General features: G+C 44.2%; 1 protein-coding gene and 6 non-coding genes across 9 annotated transcripts; all 7 read left to right on the top strand.

The window, feature by feature from the left end:
- Positions 1-38: 38 nt before the first annotated feature.
- Positions 39-14,338, top strand: gtf3c3 (general transcription factor IIIC, polypeptide 3). Of its 3 annotated transcripts, XM_015358678.2 has the most exons (18): positions 39-390; positions 1,277-1,379; positions 2,280-2,464; positions 2,852-2,975; positions 3,575-3,766; positions 5,132-5,297; positions 5,925-6,072; positions 6,404-6,485; positions 6,740-6,840; positions 7,078-7,249; positions 7,506-7,708; positions 7,903-8,004; positions 8,236-8,371; positions 8,998-9,223; positions 11,095-11,285; positions 12,059-12,183; positions 12,281-12,433; positions 12,805-14,338. In XM_015358678.2, the coding sequence occupies exons 1-18, from the start codon at positions 292-294 to the stop codon at positions 12,925-12,927; spliced, it is 2,631 nt and encodes an 876-aa protein (XP_015214164.1). In that variant the 5' UTR covers positions 39-291; the 3' UTR covers positions 12,928-14,338. The 3 variants fall into 3 exon arrangements, 2 of the variants coding, with proteins under 2 accessions (XP_015214164.1, XP_015214165.2); XR_001479740.2 differs by lacking the exon at positions 12,805-14,338 and having other exon boundaries at positions 11,095-11,149; positions 12,281-12,368; XM_015358679.2 differs by lacking the exons at positions 11,095-11,285; positions 12,281-12,433; positions 12,805-14,338 and having other exon boundaries at positions 12,059-12,178.
- A 1,135-nt stretch (positions 14,339-15,473) lies between these two features.
- LOC138242105 (U5 spliceosomal RNA) lies at positions 15,474-15,590 on the top strand. The gene has a single exon (XR_011191360.1). It is a non-coding gene; the product is annotated as a U5 spliceosomal RNA (small nuclear RNA).
- A 391-nt stretch (positions 15,591-15,981) lies between these two features.
- LOC138242108 (U5 spliceosomal RNA) lies at positions 15,982-16,098 on the top strand. The gene has a single exon (XR_011191363.1). It is a non-coding gene; the product is annotated as a U5 spliceosomal RNA (small nuclear RNA).
- A 389-nt stretch (positions 16,099-16,487) lies between these two features.
- LOC138242107 (U5 spliceosomal RNA) lies at positions 16,488-16,604 on the top strand. The gene has a single exon (XR_011191362.1). It is a non-coding gene; the product is annotated as a U5 spliceosomal RNA (small nuclear RNA).
- Positions 16,605-16,995: 391 nt separating this feature from the next.
- On the top strand, positions 16,996-17,112 carry LOC138242113 (U5 spliceosomal RNA). The gene has a single exon (XR_011191368.1). It is a non-coding gene; the product is annotated as a U5 spliceosomal RNA (small nuclear RNA).
- Positions 17,113-17,503: 391 nt separating this feature from the next.
- LOC138242112 (U5 spliceosomal RNA) lies at positions 17,504-17,620 on the top strand. Its single transcript, XR_011191367.1, has one exon. It is a non-coding gene; the product is annotated as a U5 spliceosomal RNA (small nuclear RNA).
- A 391-nt stretch (positions 17,621-18,011) lies between these two features.
- Positions 18,012-18,128, top strand: LOC138242106 (U5 spliceosomal RNA). The gene has a single exon (XR_011191361.1). It is a non-coding gene; the product is annotated as a U5 spliceosomal RNA (small nuclear RNA).
- Positions 18,129-19,588: the final 1,460 nt, after the last annotated feature.

The following is a 19,588-nucleotide window of genomic DNA, read 5'->3' as shown; positions in this document are numbered from 1 at the left end:
TTCTTGCCGGGCAGTGTTGCTGCGGGGAATACATTTACATGGGAATCTTGAAGTGCGATCTGTGTTCTGCTTGTGTAGTATTTTTTTATTTCCCCCATTAAAATCAAAGAAGAGAAATAAAAATTATATAATTCAGAAGACTATAGAAGTTTGATTATATGACGTTCTCCAGACTGGATGAAATACGCAGTGAAGGGAATGCTGCCCAACAGAAATTACATTTGAAAACCGGTGTATACAGTACCAATATTTTGTGGAACTCTTGATTGTAATTACCATTCGCCTTGCACGATGTCGGGTTTCAATCCAGAGCTTATTGAATATTTGGAGGGGAAAATATCTTTTGAAGAGTTTGAACAACTGAGGGAGGAGCGCAAAGCCAAGGAGAGGGTACGGTACCTTTTTGTTCAATAAAACTAACCGCACACTCCCAAACTGCTTTCCGTTACTGTCAAGATCCAGATGCATCACGCTTAGGGCTTTAGAGTCTCTAGCTTTTTTATAGCTATTACTTGTCCCTTAAATTCAGAAGAGTTGTATACATTATGATAAAGCTGCACCAGGCCAACCACAACATTAATAGAATCATGTCATGTGCAATATGAGAAAGGTTACAAATGTAAAGAGCTCATTCGTTCCATCAATTTTTTGGTGATTGCTAATCGTATTGAAAGTAAAGTATCCACTTCCAATAATGTTGCCACGTAGCTTGATCCACACTGGCCCCACAATCATTTGTGTAAAAAACCCTTGTCTCCGTTTCAAATGCACAATGTCCTGTTGCTTTCTTGTTTTATTGTCGATTTTGAAAGAAGTCTATTGGATTGTCTTTGTCAATGCCTTAAAGAATCTTAAAGATTTGAATAAAGCTGATTCAATACATATCTGAATCCATCACAGATTCAAGAACAGCAGTAGTGTTTAAAGTAATGACCAACATTTTAAATTGGATCTTACTAGTATTTCGTAATATAATGCTTTAAAAAACATTTTAATATATATCCTAACATTGTCTGCCTTTTATTATTTCGTTTCTCCACATTGGCTTACTAGATGTAAATATGTCAACATAAACACATTAATCTTTTCAGTGGAAACTTCCTCAGTCTCTGCATTTCCCATTTTATTTTTATAGGATATGTTTCTGCTACCTGCATGCCACACTCTGCACTTTCATATTAAACGTAATCTGTCAGGAGTTTACCGAATCTGGATTTTTGAATTTGCTTTGCAGCTTCTACAATGTTTGCTAATCCTCTTGTTTGAATATGTGCAGGTGGCAGAAGGTGGGGCCACAGAGGATGAGGATGCTGCACCTCTGGAGGACTCTCTCCCCAGCACGTCCCAAAGCCCACGGCGTTCCTATCCACACCACACAGGTCGGTCTGTTTCACTGCCTCTGTGGCGGACCATGAGTTATATTGTCTGTGTCCCTGCCTGTGGAACCTCCTTGTCTGTTTGCCCAGCAGCATGATTGTCCTTATGTCTTTATGAATTCCTGTATCACTGACTTTTTGTGTGTCTGTCTGCTCTTATACTGACTGTCCAGAAGAGCAATAAGAAAGGTTACGAATGAGTTGAGTCTGTTTCATGGTACGTGAGTCTTTCTGTATGTGATGAGGCAAACAAAGGGGGCTTGGGGATAGTGTACCTTTAGATATAAGTATTGCCAATTCCGATTCCAAAGTATTGACTTTTATGTTTGCAAATATTGTCTGTTTAAACTGTACTTATTGGAATATTCCTTTATGATTATTATTTAGCAGACACACTTATAAAGGGTGATTTTCAAAATGCAGAGCAACTAATGAGCGAAACACAAAAAAAACATTGGTCAGATACAGTAGGAAAAATGCAATGTGTGTGTTGTACAAAGCAGAGTGAAAACGATGTATACAGTATTGGTTGGTGGCAGCGTGAGAGAGGTCACAATTGCTGTATAAACGAGATGAGTCTCGAGGAGATTTAGGGAAAGTAGTCAGGAAATTAACAATTGTGAACACTTGTTTTACCCAGTCAAGTGGTTGTTATTTTCATCACATTTGTGTAGAATCGCATTCACAAGAAGTACACTGTGTCAATGTTTATTTCTGTATCCCAGAATTCTGTAGTTCTATCCAGTATGTACATGCCTCTGTGTCGTTTTGTAGGTTTGTGTCTGTCTGATTGTGGGCGTGTGTTTGAGTTCTGCTGTCGAGGTGGGGATTAAAACATCTTCCTTAATGTGTAATTTTTTCTGGTCTTCTCCCATTATGTCCTTGTCTCTCTCACCGTCTCAGGGGATGTAGAGGAGGGTATCAGCCCCTCGGTGCAGCGAGTCTTTGCCTCAATGCTGGGGGAAGGATCAGAAGAGCAGGAGGAAGACGAGGAGGAGGATGATGAAGAGCAGACGGTGGCACCATCAGCAGGAGATGTGTTTGCCCTGGAGATGGAACTGAACCGGGAGAACAAAAAGATGATGAGGGTGAGGGAAGGGCTCAGCTCACACAGTCTCAGTACAAAAGAGAAGAAAGAAAACACAAGGTTTCAGCTGTGGAGCCTTGGCCGAAACATTGTGTTTTCTTTCTTCTCTTTTCAACATGGAATAAACCTATTACTTGTTCCTTTGCAGCCTACGCATGCTGACGCAGCTACCCACCTGGACTACTACAGTCTCGGTACAGTCAGCTTGGTACCCCTCACAATAAGACCAGAACACAGCAGTCTGATCCAGACCTGTTTCATGGACAGTCTCTCTGTCTGTCTTTGTATGTGTATATTGTTAAAGAGTACTGGCTCTGTTCTCTGTGCTTGTAGTATTTTTATATATCTATTCAGTGTGATGCTAAATTCTGAAATGTCTTTTCATCAGGAAAGGCGGCACCGAAGTAAACTGCCTCGCGCTCTTCGTGGTCTGATGGGTGAGGCCAATATACGTTATGCCCGTGGAGAAAAGGAAGATGCCATAACGATGTGCATGGAAATTATCCGGCAGGGTGAGCCTGATGCAATGTTCCTGCATTGTACACACTGTATTGCCACTGTTGCTATACATGGCATGATCTACACTGTTAGTGCACTAATCTTTATTACAACACATGATACACTTTAACTGCACACTGTCACTGTACTCGGTGCACTCTACACTTTCAGTATATGGTTTCAAGACTTACTACATATTTACTGCACACTCTGCACTGTCTCTGTGCTTTCTATCATGTCAGTGTCACTGCAGATATCTCTCTCACACTCTGTATACACAGTCTATATAGACTGTACCCTATAATTGCTCATCTGTCACGTGAGGCAGTGCTGTAAAATATACTATATTCGTTTCAAACTCTTTAATGTTTTGTGTTGTGGAACTCATGTCATGTAATCCTTGTGTAACCTTGGAATTCTTCCTCCCCCCTCTGTTTCTTTTCTCCCTTTTCATTCCTTTTTTCATTTCCTTCTCCAACTTAATGCCCATCACAACTCTGCATCCCCCTAACTCTCAATGTTTCTTTTCTATTTCTCATCTCTTTCTCTCCTTTCTCTTCATACCTTTTTTCCCTTTCTAATTTCCTTCAAACTGTCCTTCCCTCCCCCCCAGCTCCCCTGGCTTATGAGCCCTTTTCCACCCTGGCGATGATTTATGAGGACCAGGGTGACATGGAGAAGTCCTTGCAGTTTGGCCTGATTGCAGCTCACCTGAATCCCAGCAACCGTGAGGACTGGGTCAAACTGGCCGATATGTCCCTGGAGCAGGACAACATTCGCCAGGCCATTTTCTGTTACTCCAAAGGTAGGTCTGTCTCTCTCGTCATCTTTCTCAATCTTTGTTCTGATAGCGGGCATGGTTTTTTGCTATAAATAATGTTAAAGTGATATCTACCAATTTTAACTGAATATAGCTTGTAGCTTGTTCTTGCCTGGTCTCAGAAGATTATCCAGGTCTTGCTTTGTTCTGGGATGTGAGATATTCAAGGAGACAGGTTGCTGCTGAAAAACATTGTGTTGTTGGATCAGTAGGTAGCTCTCTTTCTTCTGCACCAAAGTACTCATGTTAAACTGAAGTCCTAACTACTTGGTCATTAAAGATCCCATGGCACTGGTCATAAAAGTAGAGGTTTTAACCCTAGAAGGCTTGGTTAAGTTCTGCCTCTTGCTTGCAGGATTTAGCCTACCTAAAATTCCCCGTTAATTAAATTGGTGAAGCAGTTTCTCACTTCTACACCTGATCTGATGCATAATGGTTGCAGTTATCCAGGTAGTTGCTGCACTTCAGTGGTGGATGGAGTGGGTCCCCTCCTACCCACTTGTTAAACCACTTGTGGTCCTTTCAGATGAAGTACACTATATAAATGCAAGGATTTATTATACTAAAAATGTTCTAGTTTTACAATATTTTGAATAAATAGTGGGGGACAGGGACAAACAGAAGCAGCTAAACTGTGAACCATTGTTTAAATTTAATTGGTTGGCCTGGTTTTGCTCCTGACGTAGAGGTAAATGTGTTTCCTGTTCAGTTTCAGGTTAGTTCATAAATCTGTTTATGGTTCAAACCTGGGTTTGATTCAGTTCCCTATGTTTGAGCGAGTTTAAATAATGAAGTTTCCAAATATAGATGATATATAAATGTGAAAAACCTTTTTCCCCTAGTATCAGTTTAGTTAATTTTATATGTCATATGCAGAAGTGTAGCGAAATGTTTTTTTGCATATGTGCTCAAATAGACAATAGACAAAAGACATTAAAGGAATCGCCAAAAACATAAACACAGAACAGCAGCAGCAACGAGTTAAATAACATACTGTACAACAAGTCAGACAAGCAGTGTGAGAGAAAAATGCCTGTAAAAAAATAGTATGCCCATTAAGTGCCTTCATGCTCTTTACCAATTATTCCTCTCATTGAGCTTAATGGTTGAGCTTTTAGGGTTTCATTTCAGTTTCTGGGTGCATGTATGGTTTTTACTTATTAGGATTAGTATGCAAAATTGGAAATCGTGTGTGTGTGTGTGTGTGAAGGACTGCAGTATGACTGTTCGTGGATTACAAATCTAAAAGCCCTGCTCTTGATTTTTTTCTCATTCTCTTCTCTTAAACTGCCATATTCCTTGCCTGAAACCGGCTTCCCCTCTGTCTCACTCTCTTGCTTTTCCCCTCAGCCATTAAGTACGACCCCAGTAACGTGCGGTATCTGTGGGAGCGGTCCAGTCTGTACGAGCAGGTCGGGGAGCACAAGTTGGCGATGGATGGGTACCGGCGTATCCTCAACTTGCTGCCCTCTACTGATGGAGAGCACTTTATGCAGCTGGCCCGTGACATGGCCAAGTGAGTCCCCATGTTACTTCCTGGTACTCGGGTCCCGACCACAGTGTGCTTTACGACTGCTTTAGCGTGGTCCTGGACAGCCATGTACCCTGTTCCTGGGAACCTGAAACAGTGTCTGAGTAGTGTCTTGGGGAGGCATGGTGACTTGTACTAAATAGGCAAATAGCCAGTCCATTAAAATCCCTCAGATCTCATCAGAAACAAAAACCATGACTCTGCAGGTTCATTGTAGTCTATTGCTTTAGACAAAATAGTCGGTGGGAATAATTCTGTTGCTTGTGCGATAGTTATTGGATATGATGCATAGTGTTATGTAGATTAATTATTTGTCAGTGCAGTGAACTAATTTTGTAGAGGTGAATGTTAATTTAAGTGGAAAAAATGTCTTGGTGTTTTTGTAGATTCCAGGATGTCTACTGTGGAATTACCTTAAGAGTATTTTGGGAGAGTGTAACTGTTGGTAGACCTTTTTAATGAAGTTAATTAACTTTAATGTCTAAGTGATGGGTACTGGAAATAGAATATTCCTGTCTAGAAATAGAATATTCCTGTTATTATATGAGTCTTTTGTCTGAGTGTGTATGACCCACCTGGACTATAAATCTCTAATGTGTGTCTTACTTGTAGGAGTTACTATGAAACAAATGATCTGTTGTCAGCTATCGGGGTGATGGATGAGGCGCTGCAGAAACACCCTTCCCTGGTCACTGTGGAGAGCGTCAACATGGCAGCCGAACTCCACATCTCCAATAAACAGCACAAACGTGCACTGGAGGTCAGAGGGAAGGGTTGTCTCAAACTGTTTGTGGCTTTCTTATGGGTCTGGCTCTAAGCTGGGTGTTTCCTTGCCTTTGCCTTGTAAAGGGTGACCCCTGCTGACCATATATATTATATATGCAGAAACATTGCAGATCCACTACCTGCAGTCCAGTATGTTCTCCTTTGTTAAAGAGTATTACTGGTTCAAGTCCTGCCAGGGAGTTGAAAAATAACCAAATTCATTTTATACAGCTTGTCTCTCTGTGTGTAATTACCTGTAAATATTCCTTTGTGACTGTTTTCTGCAATTATTTGACTGCATGTATCATCTGCTTGTCTGTACCCAGGTGCTGGTGCAGTTCTGTGGCATCACTCTTGAGAGAGATGGTGCCAAGCAGGAAATGGAGGAGGGTGAGGAGATAAAAGAAGGTGAGTATGCCTTAATGTGTTATGTATGCACCACTGTATTAATGTGTTGCCAAAACCATTCCAGAAAGATAGACTCTCACACACACGTACTGAATAAAAGAAAAAATAATTTTAAATTCACCAATTGACATCTCAGCATATGGATACAGACAGGCCAACACACTCTGTTGCTTTACATGCCTTATCCCCTCATTCTTTCTTGCCCCACTTCTCTGTCTGCTCTCAGTCCTCTCTCTCTGCTTCTTCTGTCCCAGGGGAGGTGCTCTCAGTGGAGATTCCTGATGAGGTGCCAATTGACATCCGGGTGAAGCTGATGGTGTGCCTGATTCACCTGCAGATGTTCAAACCTCTGGATGTGAGTGACCTCTCGTGGCTAGGACTTATAATAATGTGTTTGTGAGAAGCTCTTTCTTCTCTCCCTGTTCCTTGTTTCTCTTTCTCAGTGCATCTCTTCTGAGGTCTCAACCTATAAGCTATATCTACAAATGAATATGTGTGCTTAGAAGCTTTAATGTACTGCCTTGTACTTCTGCTCTCCTTTTCTCTCTGCTTTCTCTCTTCCACCTCAGCTCACACCCTCTGTATCTCTCAGGGCCTGCTAACAAGTCTGATGGAACAGAGCCCGGAGGAGTTAGGAGACCTGTACCTGGATGTTGCCGAGGCCTTCCTGGAGCAGGGGGAATACAGCTCCGCTCTGCCATTGCTGAGTGCACTGGTCTGCTCTGAACATTATAACCTTCCTGTTGTATGGCTGCGCCACGCAGGTACGCACTATCACACTGAAAGTACACAATTCTCTGAACACTGCATGTGTCCCTGCATCTATGTTTGTCTGTTGTTTCGGCCTGTGCCTGAAGACAGTTGAGAGCTTTAATCACAAGCTATTATGAGCAATGTTTTGCTGCTTTCTGCCAGATGGTGTCGGGTTATATTCTCCAGACACAATATGCCATGTAATGCTGTACTTGCTGCGTGGTAGGATAAATACAGTTCATAACCATGTGTTGTGTGTGTTGTCAGAATGCCTGAAAGCCCTGGGCCATATGGAGGTAGCTGTAGAGAGCTACAGTAAGGTTGTGGAGATGGCGCCCTTTCACCTGGAAGCCCGGCTCTCGCTCTCCACCCTGCAGCAACAGCTGGGCCGCCCACAGAAGGCACTGGATGCTCTGGAGCCGATGCATGACCCCGATACATTGGCACAGGATGCCAGCGCTGCACAGCAGGTGCCAAAAGGCGGGAAGGGTGGGACAGGATGGGGAAAGGGAGGAAGTTTGTAGGAGGAGAGTAAGAGAGAATGACAAAGAAAGGGGGAAAGACAGAGAAAAGGGAGAGAGTGAGGCGGTGCAGGAGGGAGGTTGAGTTAGTTTGCGGTTTTGTGTGCGTCTGACTGTCAGTATTAACCCTCACTGTGCCGTAGGAGCTCAAGCTGCTGCTACATCGCTCCACGCTTCTGTGCTCTCAGGGCAGGATGGATGACTACACTGACACACTTCTCACGATGCTGGCCATGCTGCTCAAGGTGACGTGGCCCTCCCTCTCAGCTTCACTTCAGTCTGTCTCTCTTCCAGTCTCTTCCCTCCTTTTCTCAAGACATAACTGCTATTCTTTTTTGTCTCCCTGTTGCTCTCTCCTTTATCACTCTTATACTCATTAAGTTTGTTCTATTTCTCTTTTTCCTGCTATTTCTTTTATTTATTCTTTCTCCCTCTGTCTTTGAATGTGTTTCACTCTTTCACTCTCTCCACCCCAGGTAGCGATGAACCGTGCACAGGTCTGTCTGATCTCTAGCTCATGCTCTGGTGAGCGGCATCTCTACCTGATTAAGGTGTCCCGGGACAAAATATCTGACATTGATGACCAGGAGGCAGCCTATCTGGACATCATAGGTACTAATACATGTGAAGTCCTATGATAAAATATTACACTTATAATAAAATGTTTTTTTGTGAATTGTGAGTATTGTGTATTTGGTTCTTTGAGGATTTGTGTACAGATTTGCCTCATAGATTCTGAAACATTCTGAAAGTCTTCATGTTTGGATTCCTGCTCTCATCATCCAGTGAGATATTAACTTATGCAAGATTTCTTACTCAAATATGTTTGGGTTTTGAAAGTTTAGTCTGCTTCTGTACCTACTATTCCCAGCTAGCAGTTGCAAAGTGAGAGAAACTGCTACTCTGCTTTCTTCTGTTGTACTTGAAATGTCTCTTTACTACTGTAATGTAAATGAGTCCCTTTTGTTGAAACATAATTAATCCTGTTTGTAGAGATGGTTTGCACAGAAATTGTGCCAGTTATCTAAGATGTTGAATCCACAGACACAATAACTATGTTTTTGTTTCTCCTTCACTGCCTGTCCTCTGTCTTTGTCCTCTCCCATATTTATTTTTCCTCCCTCCCCTTCCCACATATTTCTCTCTCCCAAAACTTGTCTCCTTCTCATTCCATCCTCTTCCCTCTCACACTTCCACACCCATACTTCCCCCCTTCCTCCTTCCCTCTCTTCCACCAGGGAAGACGAGTGTGCTGTCTCGAGAAGATTGGTGGCAGTTGTTTTTGCAGTGTGTGTTTGCACTTTGTGACCTGAAACGATTTGGGGAGGCAGAGCTGTTGGTGGACTCCTCCCTGGAGTATTACTCCTTCTATGATGATCGTGTCAAGAGGAAAGAGCTCGAGTATTTTGGCCTCTCTGCTGCTATCCTTGACCAGAACTACCGCAAGGCTTACAATTACATACGGTCAGTAACACGTAAAGCATAATCCCTCTGGATAATCCCCAATAATTTTGTTAAGAAGGATTTAGAATGATTGATGGAGGAGTTTATGTGTAGAATTTCCCATGCATTTTCTGTTACAATATTCCAAACATCGTTTAAGTGAAAATGACTGTTAAACAAGGGGGGCACAGTGGCACAGTTCTTAGCATTTTTGCCTCATTGAATTTTATCTATATACATTTTGAAAATTGTCTGTCACCCAGGTTGGTGTCATTCTAACTATAACTGGGCAGTTAAAATAAATCAGTTCATTTGGTTCAGATGAGTTATTTGATTACATAGATTTGTTCATTTGTTTCACTAATTCACTTGAAAAATGTGAAAGTGAGGGAGATTTCAGAAAGTTGAATCAGTACTGCCAATCTGAAATAACCAGCAAAATTAATTCTTCACACAACCCTCCACACACCCCTCAAATCCACACATTTCAATAATATAAGAGATATCTGTGTTATATAGAGTTTGACAATTTATGATTGCTTAATCTTTTGCTTGAATTGCTCAATTTACTAGTTTTGATTTGGGTTCAGAGGTTCCTACCTCTGTTCTCTAAGCTTGGAGGTTGAAATTAAATAATTTCCTATGTTGACTTGCCAATCCTGGTATTCAATTCATCTCACTTAGTCAAATGATTTAGTGAGCAAAAGGAAAGAATCATCCTGGGACTTGTGAATTGATTAATTGGGTTCGCTGCAACAGTTTGTTCAAAAACAACAAGTTCAAGCTCGAATTCTAACTCCTCAAATAGTTCTCACATTCCAAGGAATTGCCTAACACAGGGGTCAGCAAACTTTCGGATGGGGCGTGACAAGAGTTAGCTCATGCATTTGTTTTTAGGGATTTGCTTGCTTGATGATTTTTCAGTGTCAATAATAGCCCTACTTTCATTTTAATTAATAAAAAATAAATTAAAATATAAGATCTAAAATGATTAATTTAATGTTCACATATTACCATTAAGTATGATTCTTGTGTGTGATGTCGCTGATATCAAAGCTATAAGGTTTGTTCAGAAAATAAAACATTGGGCCAAAACCTGAAATTCTGAAATAAGACAAAATGTAACCCATTTTTCATTGTGCTGTTTGAGGTTGTTTTGACCTTTTTGTGACAAAAAGGTGTTGATTGCATCAAGATACATCAGAAAACATGCCAAAACCTGCCCACTGCTTTATAATGATCAATGATCAATTTTACACTTGTTATCAGAGGCATGGATTGATAGCTTTCCCATGAAAATAAAAGTCTAGCCCTGTTAAAAATAATGCATAACATAAACCAAGTGAGTTGTTTTTGCTATGTCAAAGAGCTTTAATTGATTAACATGTTGTGGAGACTTACATGACAGTCAAACCTAGTGTGTAATGTTTTTTCTAACTTAATTTTTGTGTGTCTAATGAGACATTTATTGCATTGTTCTACTTTAATAGCACAGGTTGTTAAAAATGACTTTATATGCCAATAATGGCACACATATGGAAGGCAGCTGACCCTCGGTCTAACGCAACACTAATTTAAGAACTCCAACAATCTTGTAGAAGACGGTATCAGTGACTAATTTACCAGATAAGGTAGGTCCACAGTGCTTCAGGTTCGCTGTTTGCACAGACTGGTTTTTGAGTCTGCTGTATTAATTGAACTTCAAGCTCTGCATTTGTAGCATTTTAGAAGCGCACTGCACACTTCTAAGACCAAAGAAAAGGTGTAACACTGGTGTGTGATCCGACTGTATCTGACAGAGTGCTTCGTTCCTGTTTTGTTGCTGATGGCCCCTGCTGTATGTGCAGTGTTATTAGGGCAGATTGTCATGGTGTTCTGTGCTGGTGTTCCAGGCTGATGCTGATGGACTGTGTGGAGCGCCCGCAGCTCTGGAACATCTTTAACCAGGTGACCCTGCACTCGCAGGATGTGCGTCACCACCGTTTCTGCCTGCGTCTGCTGTTGAAGAACCCAGAGAGCCACGCACTGTGTGTTCTCAATGGACACAATGCCTTTGTCTCTGGCAGCTTCAAGCATGCGCTAGGTACACCTGGGGGGTGGGAGGGGAAGGCCCTGCTTTAAACACATAGTCTCGGGTAGATTCTCACAGCCATTGTTTGCTCATGTCCCAGCTTTCTGAACTCCTTTTCCCTCCTTTTGTTAAGTCCTGCTAAAATGCTAACACTGTAAGTCGGGGGAAAAAAACACTTTTGCACTCTTACATTGATGCTATTTGTAGGGGCAAGGGTTACACTTTCAGAAAGTTTTGCTCTGGAGCAAAATCCTTTCAAACCAGAACCTCAGTTGTGTTTTAGAACTTTTTAGGACTCAGGGCTGAGCTACAGTATACTGTATGTCTTCTCTTTTATAAAAGTGACTGCAAGACAGTTCTGTAGTCTATTGTGTGTAGAGCAGTCCATTACTGCAATATCAATTTAAACTACATTTCATTTTATAGATACGTTTGTGAGCAGTCTGCCTTCCAGTCAGTGTCATCAGTGGGCTTTCTGAGTGCCAGATTAGTTAAAAAGTCTTATTATATATTTTCTTGTTGTTTATCTAATGTTATATGTATCCTATCATCTTTTTTCAAAGAATCTAAATGCAGTCATCTGTATCCATCCTTGCTTTTTTCTCTGTCTGCATTTCTGTGCACCTACCAATTGATTTTGCCGTTTAATTGAAATCATGGGCACATAAAGACCTCAGGTAAATGAAGGGTTTGGAAACTTGTGAAACATGTAGTCTGCAGTCAACCTGTGCGTACAGAATGTAGAGCCATGGTCACTGAGCTAGTAATCCTTGTCTCCACTGTAGGTCAGTATGTGCAGGCCTTCCGCACGCAGCCCAGTGAGCCCCTGTATAGCCTTTGTGTGGGACTGACCTTCATCCACATGGCCTCGCAGAAGTTTGTCCTGAAACGACACCCTCTCCTGCTGCAGGTTGGCCTTGGTTCCTGGAACACTTTCCCATTTTCTAAACATCTGCCTTCATTAGTTGTGTATAATACTAATACTGATGAGTGTCACTTACTATCAGGGCTTCTCATTCCTGAATCGCTACATGGAGCTGAGGGGGCCATGCCAAGAGAGCTTCTACAACACAGGCAGAGCACTGCACCAGCTGGGACTGACTCACCTCGCCATACACTACTACCAGAGGGCACTGGATTGCCCCCCACTGCAGCTGGAGGTACTGACACTAAAACACAATTTGCTATCAGAAGAGTGCTAAAGAATACACCTTCTATTTATTTTCCATACAGTTAATAATAATAATAATAATAATAATAATAATAATAATAATAATATTATTATTATTATTATTATTATTATTATTATTATTATTATTATTATTATTATTATTACTATTATTATTATTATTATTATTATTATTATTATTATTATTATTTTGTGCTCCTCCCAACTCTGTTGCTTTCTCACTTTTTTAACTTCCTCTCGTTGTCTCTGACATTTTCCTTTTGTGTTCACTTCTCTCACCACTCCAGCCTTTTCTCTTTTATTCTCCTCCTTCTCATTCACTCTTCTTTCTCCCCCTCACAGGGAATTGAGAATGACCAGGTAGACCTGCACAGAGAGATTGCCTACAACCTGTCTCTCATTTACCAGTCCAGTGGGAACCTCAGTATGGCACGTTACCTACTTTACAAGTTCTGTACTGTATGACTTCTGACCCTAGGCATAGACGACAGCAGTCTGACCTTTCAACTCAGGTGCACACTGTATTGTACAGATGATCACTCATTGTATCTTTGTATTTGCATCATGAAGGAGAGCTTCTTTTAAGGTTTGTAGGTTTTTTAAAACATTCTTCCTGGAAAAAAAAGGTTATAGTGGTTCACTAATGTTAATAACTGAACCAGTTACCTAATTGAAAACTCAGGTGGACTAAAACTACAAATGATGTGGTCCACAAACTAAAGGTCCTTCCTGGAGCAGGCTGAGCCTTGACCACTGCACTGGTCAAAATGAACTTGCAGTGGTGTCAGCGAGTGGAGTCACATCACACCTTCAGTTGGTCATAGTGCACTATGGCACTTGCATTTATGACAGGTAATAAGAACCAGGTGGCTCTAACAGTGCATGTGTTAGGGTGAAGAATAAACTGGTGAGTCCGTTTGATCCATAAAGATGAGGTGTGTGCAATCTGACTCATTTAGTATATCCAGTTGTCAGAAAATCTTTCCCAAAACTTACTGTACATTTGAATTTGAAGACCAAAATATAAAAGTTGTGCCTTTGGAGACATGATTTGGTTTTTATTTCTGTTGATACCCATATGTACCCTCATACAGTGTGGACAGTGGTCAGCCATAGGCACAAAGCAAGTCATTTCTCAGGTGTGGCAACAGATGTGGAATTTCCTAGGTTGTAGTACTTTTTGTGAAAAGGACACGATCACAAGCATATTTAATATTGCTGTTAGTAGGAGTGTAATTATTTCTATGTATTTATGAATATTAACAGTAGATTTCCAAAGATCACTACTACTGTGATTCATAACTACAGCACTCAGTGACTTTTATAATCCTATTAAATTCAGTATGAAATGCTTCAATCCAGTTTAATATTATTTTCATGTATGAATTGAAATTATATTTTTTATATTGTAATTCTTCAAATGCATACTCTTAGTCAGCTTTTAACTGTGCCCTCCAAATGTATTTACAAGTCTGGTGAAATAAGAACAATAAACATCAACTTACAGATTGTATAATGTGTTTTGATAAACAAAATTCTAAAGAAAAACAGAGTAATCATTATAGAGTTGCACAGAGCAAAGCCATAACTGTCACACCTCTTAAGTATTTCTTTAAATAAAATCTTACAGGATAAAATTGACAATAACACCATACTCTTTATAAAAATCAATTACGCACTATAGTCCTGTATAACACCCCACCAATTGTGTCATCAAATGCCACTCATAAAGCTTCAAAGGCTTTGAGTACTGAGTCTTTTGTGCGATTCAACACTCCAAAAAAGCTTCTTCTTCAAAAGTGTATTCTTTGCTTACAGATTTCTTTGTTCCCCATCCATTTTGGATACATGACTAATAAATTCTGTTTTTACAGTCTTTAATATTTTCTGACTTTGTCTTCTTACAGTCCAAGGTGAGTTTCCTGTGCAAAGAATCTCTCGTTCATTTTCAAGGGGCCCCTATTATTTTGTATTCAGGTGAGGTAGTTTCCAAGGCTTTCTTCCTGTCTGTCCAGATGGACTCTGTTCATGTTCACTCTGACCTGTTTGATGTACTCCCCATCTGATACTCTTGTTAGTATTTATCCATTAGTTCCTCCAGATCATAGAGTGTTTTGTACTTAACATTCCCCCTCGAAAGGCCAGGGGGCTGATGGGATCCCACACCTAGGGCTAACCTGTCCTCATTGTAGTCTTCAGACTACAGCTTCTTTGGGTTGGAGATGAATGGTGCTTCCTCCACGTTTCTGAAAAACAAAGTGGTTTTCCAGAGGGCATAGGAGTATCTCTCAAACCCCTGGATGTTATTAATCATCTCAATAAAAATTGCATTTTTTATAGCTGATATAATTCTATTGGCTTTTTTTTATCTAGATGTGTATAGATACTGTTTAAGGTAAAAATATTACTGTAAAGTGTTTTTCTTTTTGTAACTTTTGGTATTTGTGAAAATAAAACGGAAGACTTCCCAAACAAAGTAAATCGCCTTTTACTACAAAATTCCTCTGCATTTTAGGAGTAGAGCTAGAAAAGGCTTTTGACCGCATAAACCAGCACTACTTAACATCTGAACCTTTTGGCCCCATAATTAGAAAATTGATTAAACTGCTGTACACAGGTAGCAACAGCACAATAATGGTAAATTGGTATAGATCACAGCCCTAAAAGCCTGTTCTGGGGTGAGGCAGTGCTGCCCATTTTCCCCTTTTGAATTTGTGTTGGCTATGGGTGATAGCTGTTATAAATCCATGCAAGTGGAAGACGGATGATGGGGCCAGATTTGGGCGATATGAGAGTCCCTCCAAGCCCTACCACTTAATTGTGTCTTTTGTCAAAGAGAGAAAGCAAAACCGCTCACAATCGCTCTTGTTATGGCCAAGAGAGCCGCAGGCGATGAGCCCGGAGCTGAACGGGCCCCACTGGCTCGTTTGTAAGGCCAGGTGCATTGCCAACCACGACCGGCAGGGCAGAGGCTTTGAAGGCGGCCTGGGCTCCTGCAGCTGTGCAGCCACGCACTCTGGTTTCTCTTCATCTCGTACAAATCTTTCGCCTTTTACTAAAGATTTCCGTGGAGAGGAGCATGAATGAGTTCCATGCAATTTTTGTGCTTCCCTACCTTCGGGTGGGGCGCAGCTGGGCTGGTCAAAGAGAGAAAACAAAACCGCTCACAATCGCTCTTGTTATGGCGGTTGTGGCCGTCTGCTCCACTAGTCCTCGGTTTCCGGCCGTCTGATTGGCGCTCTTTTCTTCGGGGGGCGGGAAGTGTCCGGCCGCAGGGGATCTTGGGACCTCGCTTTACATAGCGGCTTCCCAGAGTGCGTCGTTTCCGGCACAGTGTGGCCGGGTGTTTTCCGAGTTATCGCACGGATTGGGCACGCCCGCAAGCCGAGAGCCGCAGGCGATGAGCCCGGAGCTGAACGGGCCCCACTGGCTCGTTTGTAAGGCCAGGTGCATTGCCAACCACGACCGGCAGGGCAGAGGCTTTGAAGGCGGCCTGGGCTCCTGCAGCTGTGCAGCCACGCACTCTGGTTTCTCTTCATCTCGTACAAATCTTTCGCCTTTTACTAAAGATTTCCGTGGAGAGGAGCATGAATGAGTTCCATGCAATTTTTGTGCTTCCCTGCCTTCGGGTGGGGCGCAGCTGGGCTGGTCAAAGAGAGAAAACAAAACCGCTCACAATCGCTCTTGTTATGGCGGTTGTGGCCGTCTGCTCCGCGAGTTTGGTTTCCGGCCGTCTGATTGGCGCTCTTTTCTTCGGGGGGCAGGAAGTGTCCGGCCGCAGGGGATCTTGGGACCTCGCTTTGCATAGCGGCTTCCCAGAGTGCGTCATATCCGGCACAGTGTGGCCGGGTGTTTTCCGAGTTATCGCACGGATTGGGCACGCCCGCAAGCCGAGAGCCGCAGGCGATGAGCCCGGAGCTGAACGGGCCCCACTGGCTCGTTTGTAAGGCCAGGTGCATTGCCAACCACGACCGGCAGGGCAGAGGCTTTGAAGGCGGCCTGGGCTCCTGCAGCTGTGCAGCCACGCACTCTGGTTTCTCTTCATCTCGTACAAATCTTTCGCCTTTTACTAAAGATTTCCGTGGAGAGGAGCATGAATGAGTTCCATGCAATTTTTGTGCTTCCCTGCCTTCGGGTGGGGCGCAGCTGGGCTGGTCAAAGAGAGAAAACAAAACCGCTCACAATCGCTCTTGTTATGGCGGTTGTGGCCGTCTGCTCCGCGAGTCCTCGGTCTCCGGCCGTCTGATTGGCGCTCTTTTCTTCGGGGGGCGGGAAGTGTCCGGCCGCAGGGGATCTTGGGACCTCGCATTGCATAGCGGCTTCCCAGAGTGCGTCGTTTCCGGCACAGTGTGGCCGGGTGTTTTCCGAGTTATCGCACGGATTGGGCACGCCCGCAAGCCGAGAGCCGCAGGCGATGAGCCCGGAGCTGAACGGGCCCCACTGGCTCGTTTGTAAGGCCAGGTGCATTGCCAACCACGACCGGCAGGGCAGAGGCTTTGAAGGCGGCCTGGGCTCCTGCAGCTGTGCAGCCACGCACTCTGGTTTCTCTTCATCTCGTACAAATCTTTCGCCTTTTACTAAAGATTTCCGTGGAGAGGAGCATGAATGAGTTCCATGCAATTTTTGTGCTTCCCTGCCTTCGGGTGGGACACAGCTGGGCTGGTCAAAGAGAGAAAACAAAACCGCTCACAATCGCTCTTGTTATGGCGGTTGTGGCCGTCTGCTCCACGAGTCCTAGGTCTCCGGCCGTCTGATTGGCGCTCTTTTCTTCGGGGGGCGGGAAGTGTCCGGCTGCAGGGGATCTTGGGACCTCGCTTTGCATAGCGGCGTCCCAGAGTGCGTCGTTTCCGGCACAGTGTGGCCGGGTGTTTTCCGAGTTATCGCACGGATTGGGCACGCCCGCAAGCCGAGAGCCGCAGGCGATGAGCCCGGAGCTGAACGGGCCCCACTGGCTCGTTTGTAAGGCCAGGTGCATTGCCAACCACGACCGGCAGGGCAGAGGCTTTGAAGGCGGCCTGGGCTCCTGCAGCTGTGCAGCCACGCACTCTGGTTTCTCTTCATCTCGTACAAATCTTTCGCCTTTTACTAAAGATTTCCGTGGAGAGGAGCATGAATGAGTTCCATGCAATTTTTGTGCTTCCCTGCCTTCGGGTGGGACACAGCTGGGCTGGTCAAAGAGAGAAAACAAAACCGCTCACAATCGCTCTTGTTATGGCGGTTGTGGCCGTCTGCTCCACGAGTCCTAGGTCTCCGGCCGTCTGATTGGCGCTCTTTTCTTCGGGGGGCGGGAAGTGTCCGGCTGCAGGGGATCTTGGGACCTCGCTTTGCATAGCGGCGTCCCAGAGTGCGTCGTTTCCGGCACAGTGTGGCCGGGTGTTTTCCGAGTTATCGCACGGATTGGGCACGCCCGCAAGCCGAGAGCCGCAGGCGATGAGCCCGGAGCTGAACGGGCCCCACTGGCTCGTTTGTAAGGCCAGGTGCATTGCCAACCACGACCGGCAGGGCAGAGGCTTTGAAGGCGGCCTGGGCTCCTGCAGCTGTGCAGCCACGCACTCTGGTTTCTCTTCATCTCGTACAAATCTTTCGCCTTTTACTAAAGATTTCCGTGGAGAGGAGCATGAATGAGTTCCATGCAATTTTTGTGCTTCCCTGCCTTCGGGTGGGGCGCAGCTGGGCTGGTCAAAGAGAGAAAACAAAACCGCTCACAATCGCTCTTGTTATGGCGGTTGTGGCCGTCTGCTCCGCGAGTCCTCGGTCTCCGGCCGTCTGATCGGCTCTCTTTTCTTCGGGGGGCGGGAAGTGTCCGGCCGCCGGGGATCTTGGGACATCGCTTTGCATAGCGGCTTCCCAGAGTGCGTCGTTTCCGGTACAGTGTGGCCGGGTGTTTTCCGAGTTATCGCACGGATTGGGCACGCCCGCAAGCCGAGAGCCGCAGGCGATGAGCCCGGAGCTGAACGGGCCCCACTGGCTCGTTTGTAAGGCCAGGTGCATTGCCAACCACGACCGGCAGGGCAGAGGCTTTGAAGGCGGCCTGGGCTCCTGCAGCTGTGCAGCCACGCACTCTGGTTTCTCTTCATCTCGTACAAATCTTTCGCCTTTTACTAAAGTAAAAGGCCTAAGCCTCACTGGTAGGGAAAGAACAGACTTGTGGGATAGCAGGACGCCTGATGAGCGACAACCTGGCCTTGTTGAGGGATGTCTGTCTGTACTCTGAGGATCGCTCCCTCCCTCTGTGCATTTTAGGTGTAGACCTAGAAAAGGCCTTTGACCGCCTAAACCGGCAGTACTTAACATCGGTACTTGAGCACATGAAGTTTGGCCCCATCATGAGAAAGTGGATTAACCTGCTGTACACAGGTAGCAACAGCAGAGTCATGGTTAATGGCAATAGATCACGCACCTTTGAAGTCTGTTCAGGGGTGAGGCAGGGCTGCCCATTATCCCCCTTGTTATTCGTTTTGGCTATGGAGCCCTTAGCCTGTGCCTTGCGCCAGGATCAGGCCATTAATGGGATACCAGTGCCTGGAAGTGGGGGAGGAGAGGTAAAGACATCTCTATACATGGATGACGTCACCCTGCTCCTCTCTGACAATGCCTCAATTAGCAGAGCTCTGCAGTGCTGTGATCGGTTCTCTTTGGCTTCCTCCGCAAAACTTAACACATCTAAGAGTGAGATTTTTTATCAGAACTGGAGGGAGCCAAAAGAAGGACATGATCTCAGGCTGCAAGAGAAGAGAATTAAGGTCCTGGGGGTGTATTTTGGAGAAGAGATGGGAACAGTAAATTGGCAGAACAAATTGCCAATCTTAAACAAAAAACTGATGCAATGGAAGGACCGAGACCTCACCATGACAGGGAAGGTGCTGGTCATCAAAGCCGAGCTCTTGCCTGTCTTGAATTTTCTGGCTTCTACCTTCCCAATCCCACACCGTGTTGCGGCGGTGCTGAGGAGATTGATGTTTCAATTTCTATGGGGTGGGAAGCAGGAAAGACTCAGAAGGGAAATAATGTACAGGCCGCTACCCTCAGGGGGGAAGTCTGTCCCAGATATTGCTACGAAGCTGCTGTGCATTTTCCTGGCCTCTGTGCTGAGAGGCTTTGCAACAGCACCTGCAGCGCGTACCTG

Source organism: Lepisosteus oculatus, chromosome 12 (genome assembly GCF_040954835.1).
Source record: "Lepisosteus oculatus isolate fLepOcu1 chromosome 12, fLepOcu1.hap2, whole genome shotgun sequence".
Lineage (NCBI taxonomy): Eukaryota > Metazoa > Chordata > Actinopteri > Semionotiformes > Lepisosteidae > Lepisosteus > Lepisosteus oculatus.
Note: the sequence above shows the minus strand (reverse complement) of the source record. Positions and strands in the feature narration are given on the sequence as shown.

Coding starts and splice junctions, on each gene's coding strand:
- gtf3c3 (XM_015358678.2), top strand. CDS start 292: ATGTCGGGTTTCAATCCAGAGCTTATTGAATATTTGGAGGGGAAAATA. Junction 391..1,276: donor AGCGCAAAGCCAAGGAGAGG/GTACGGTACCTT, acceptor GAATATGTGCAG/GTGGCAGAAGGTGGGGCCAC. Junction 6,486..6,739: donor GGGTGAGGAGATAAAAGAAG/GTGAGTATGCCT, acceptor CTTCTGTCCCAG/GGGAGGTGCTCTCAGTGGAG.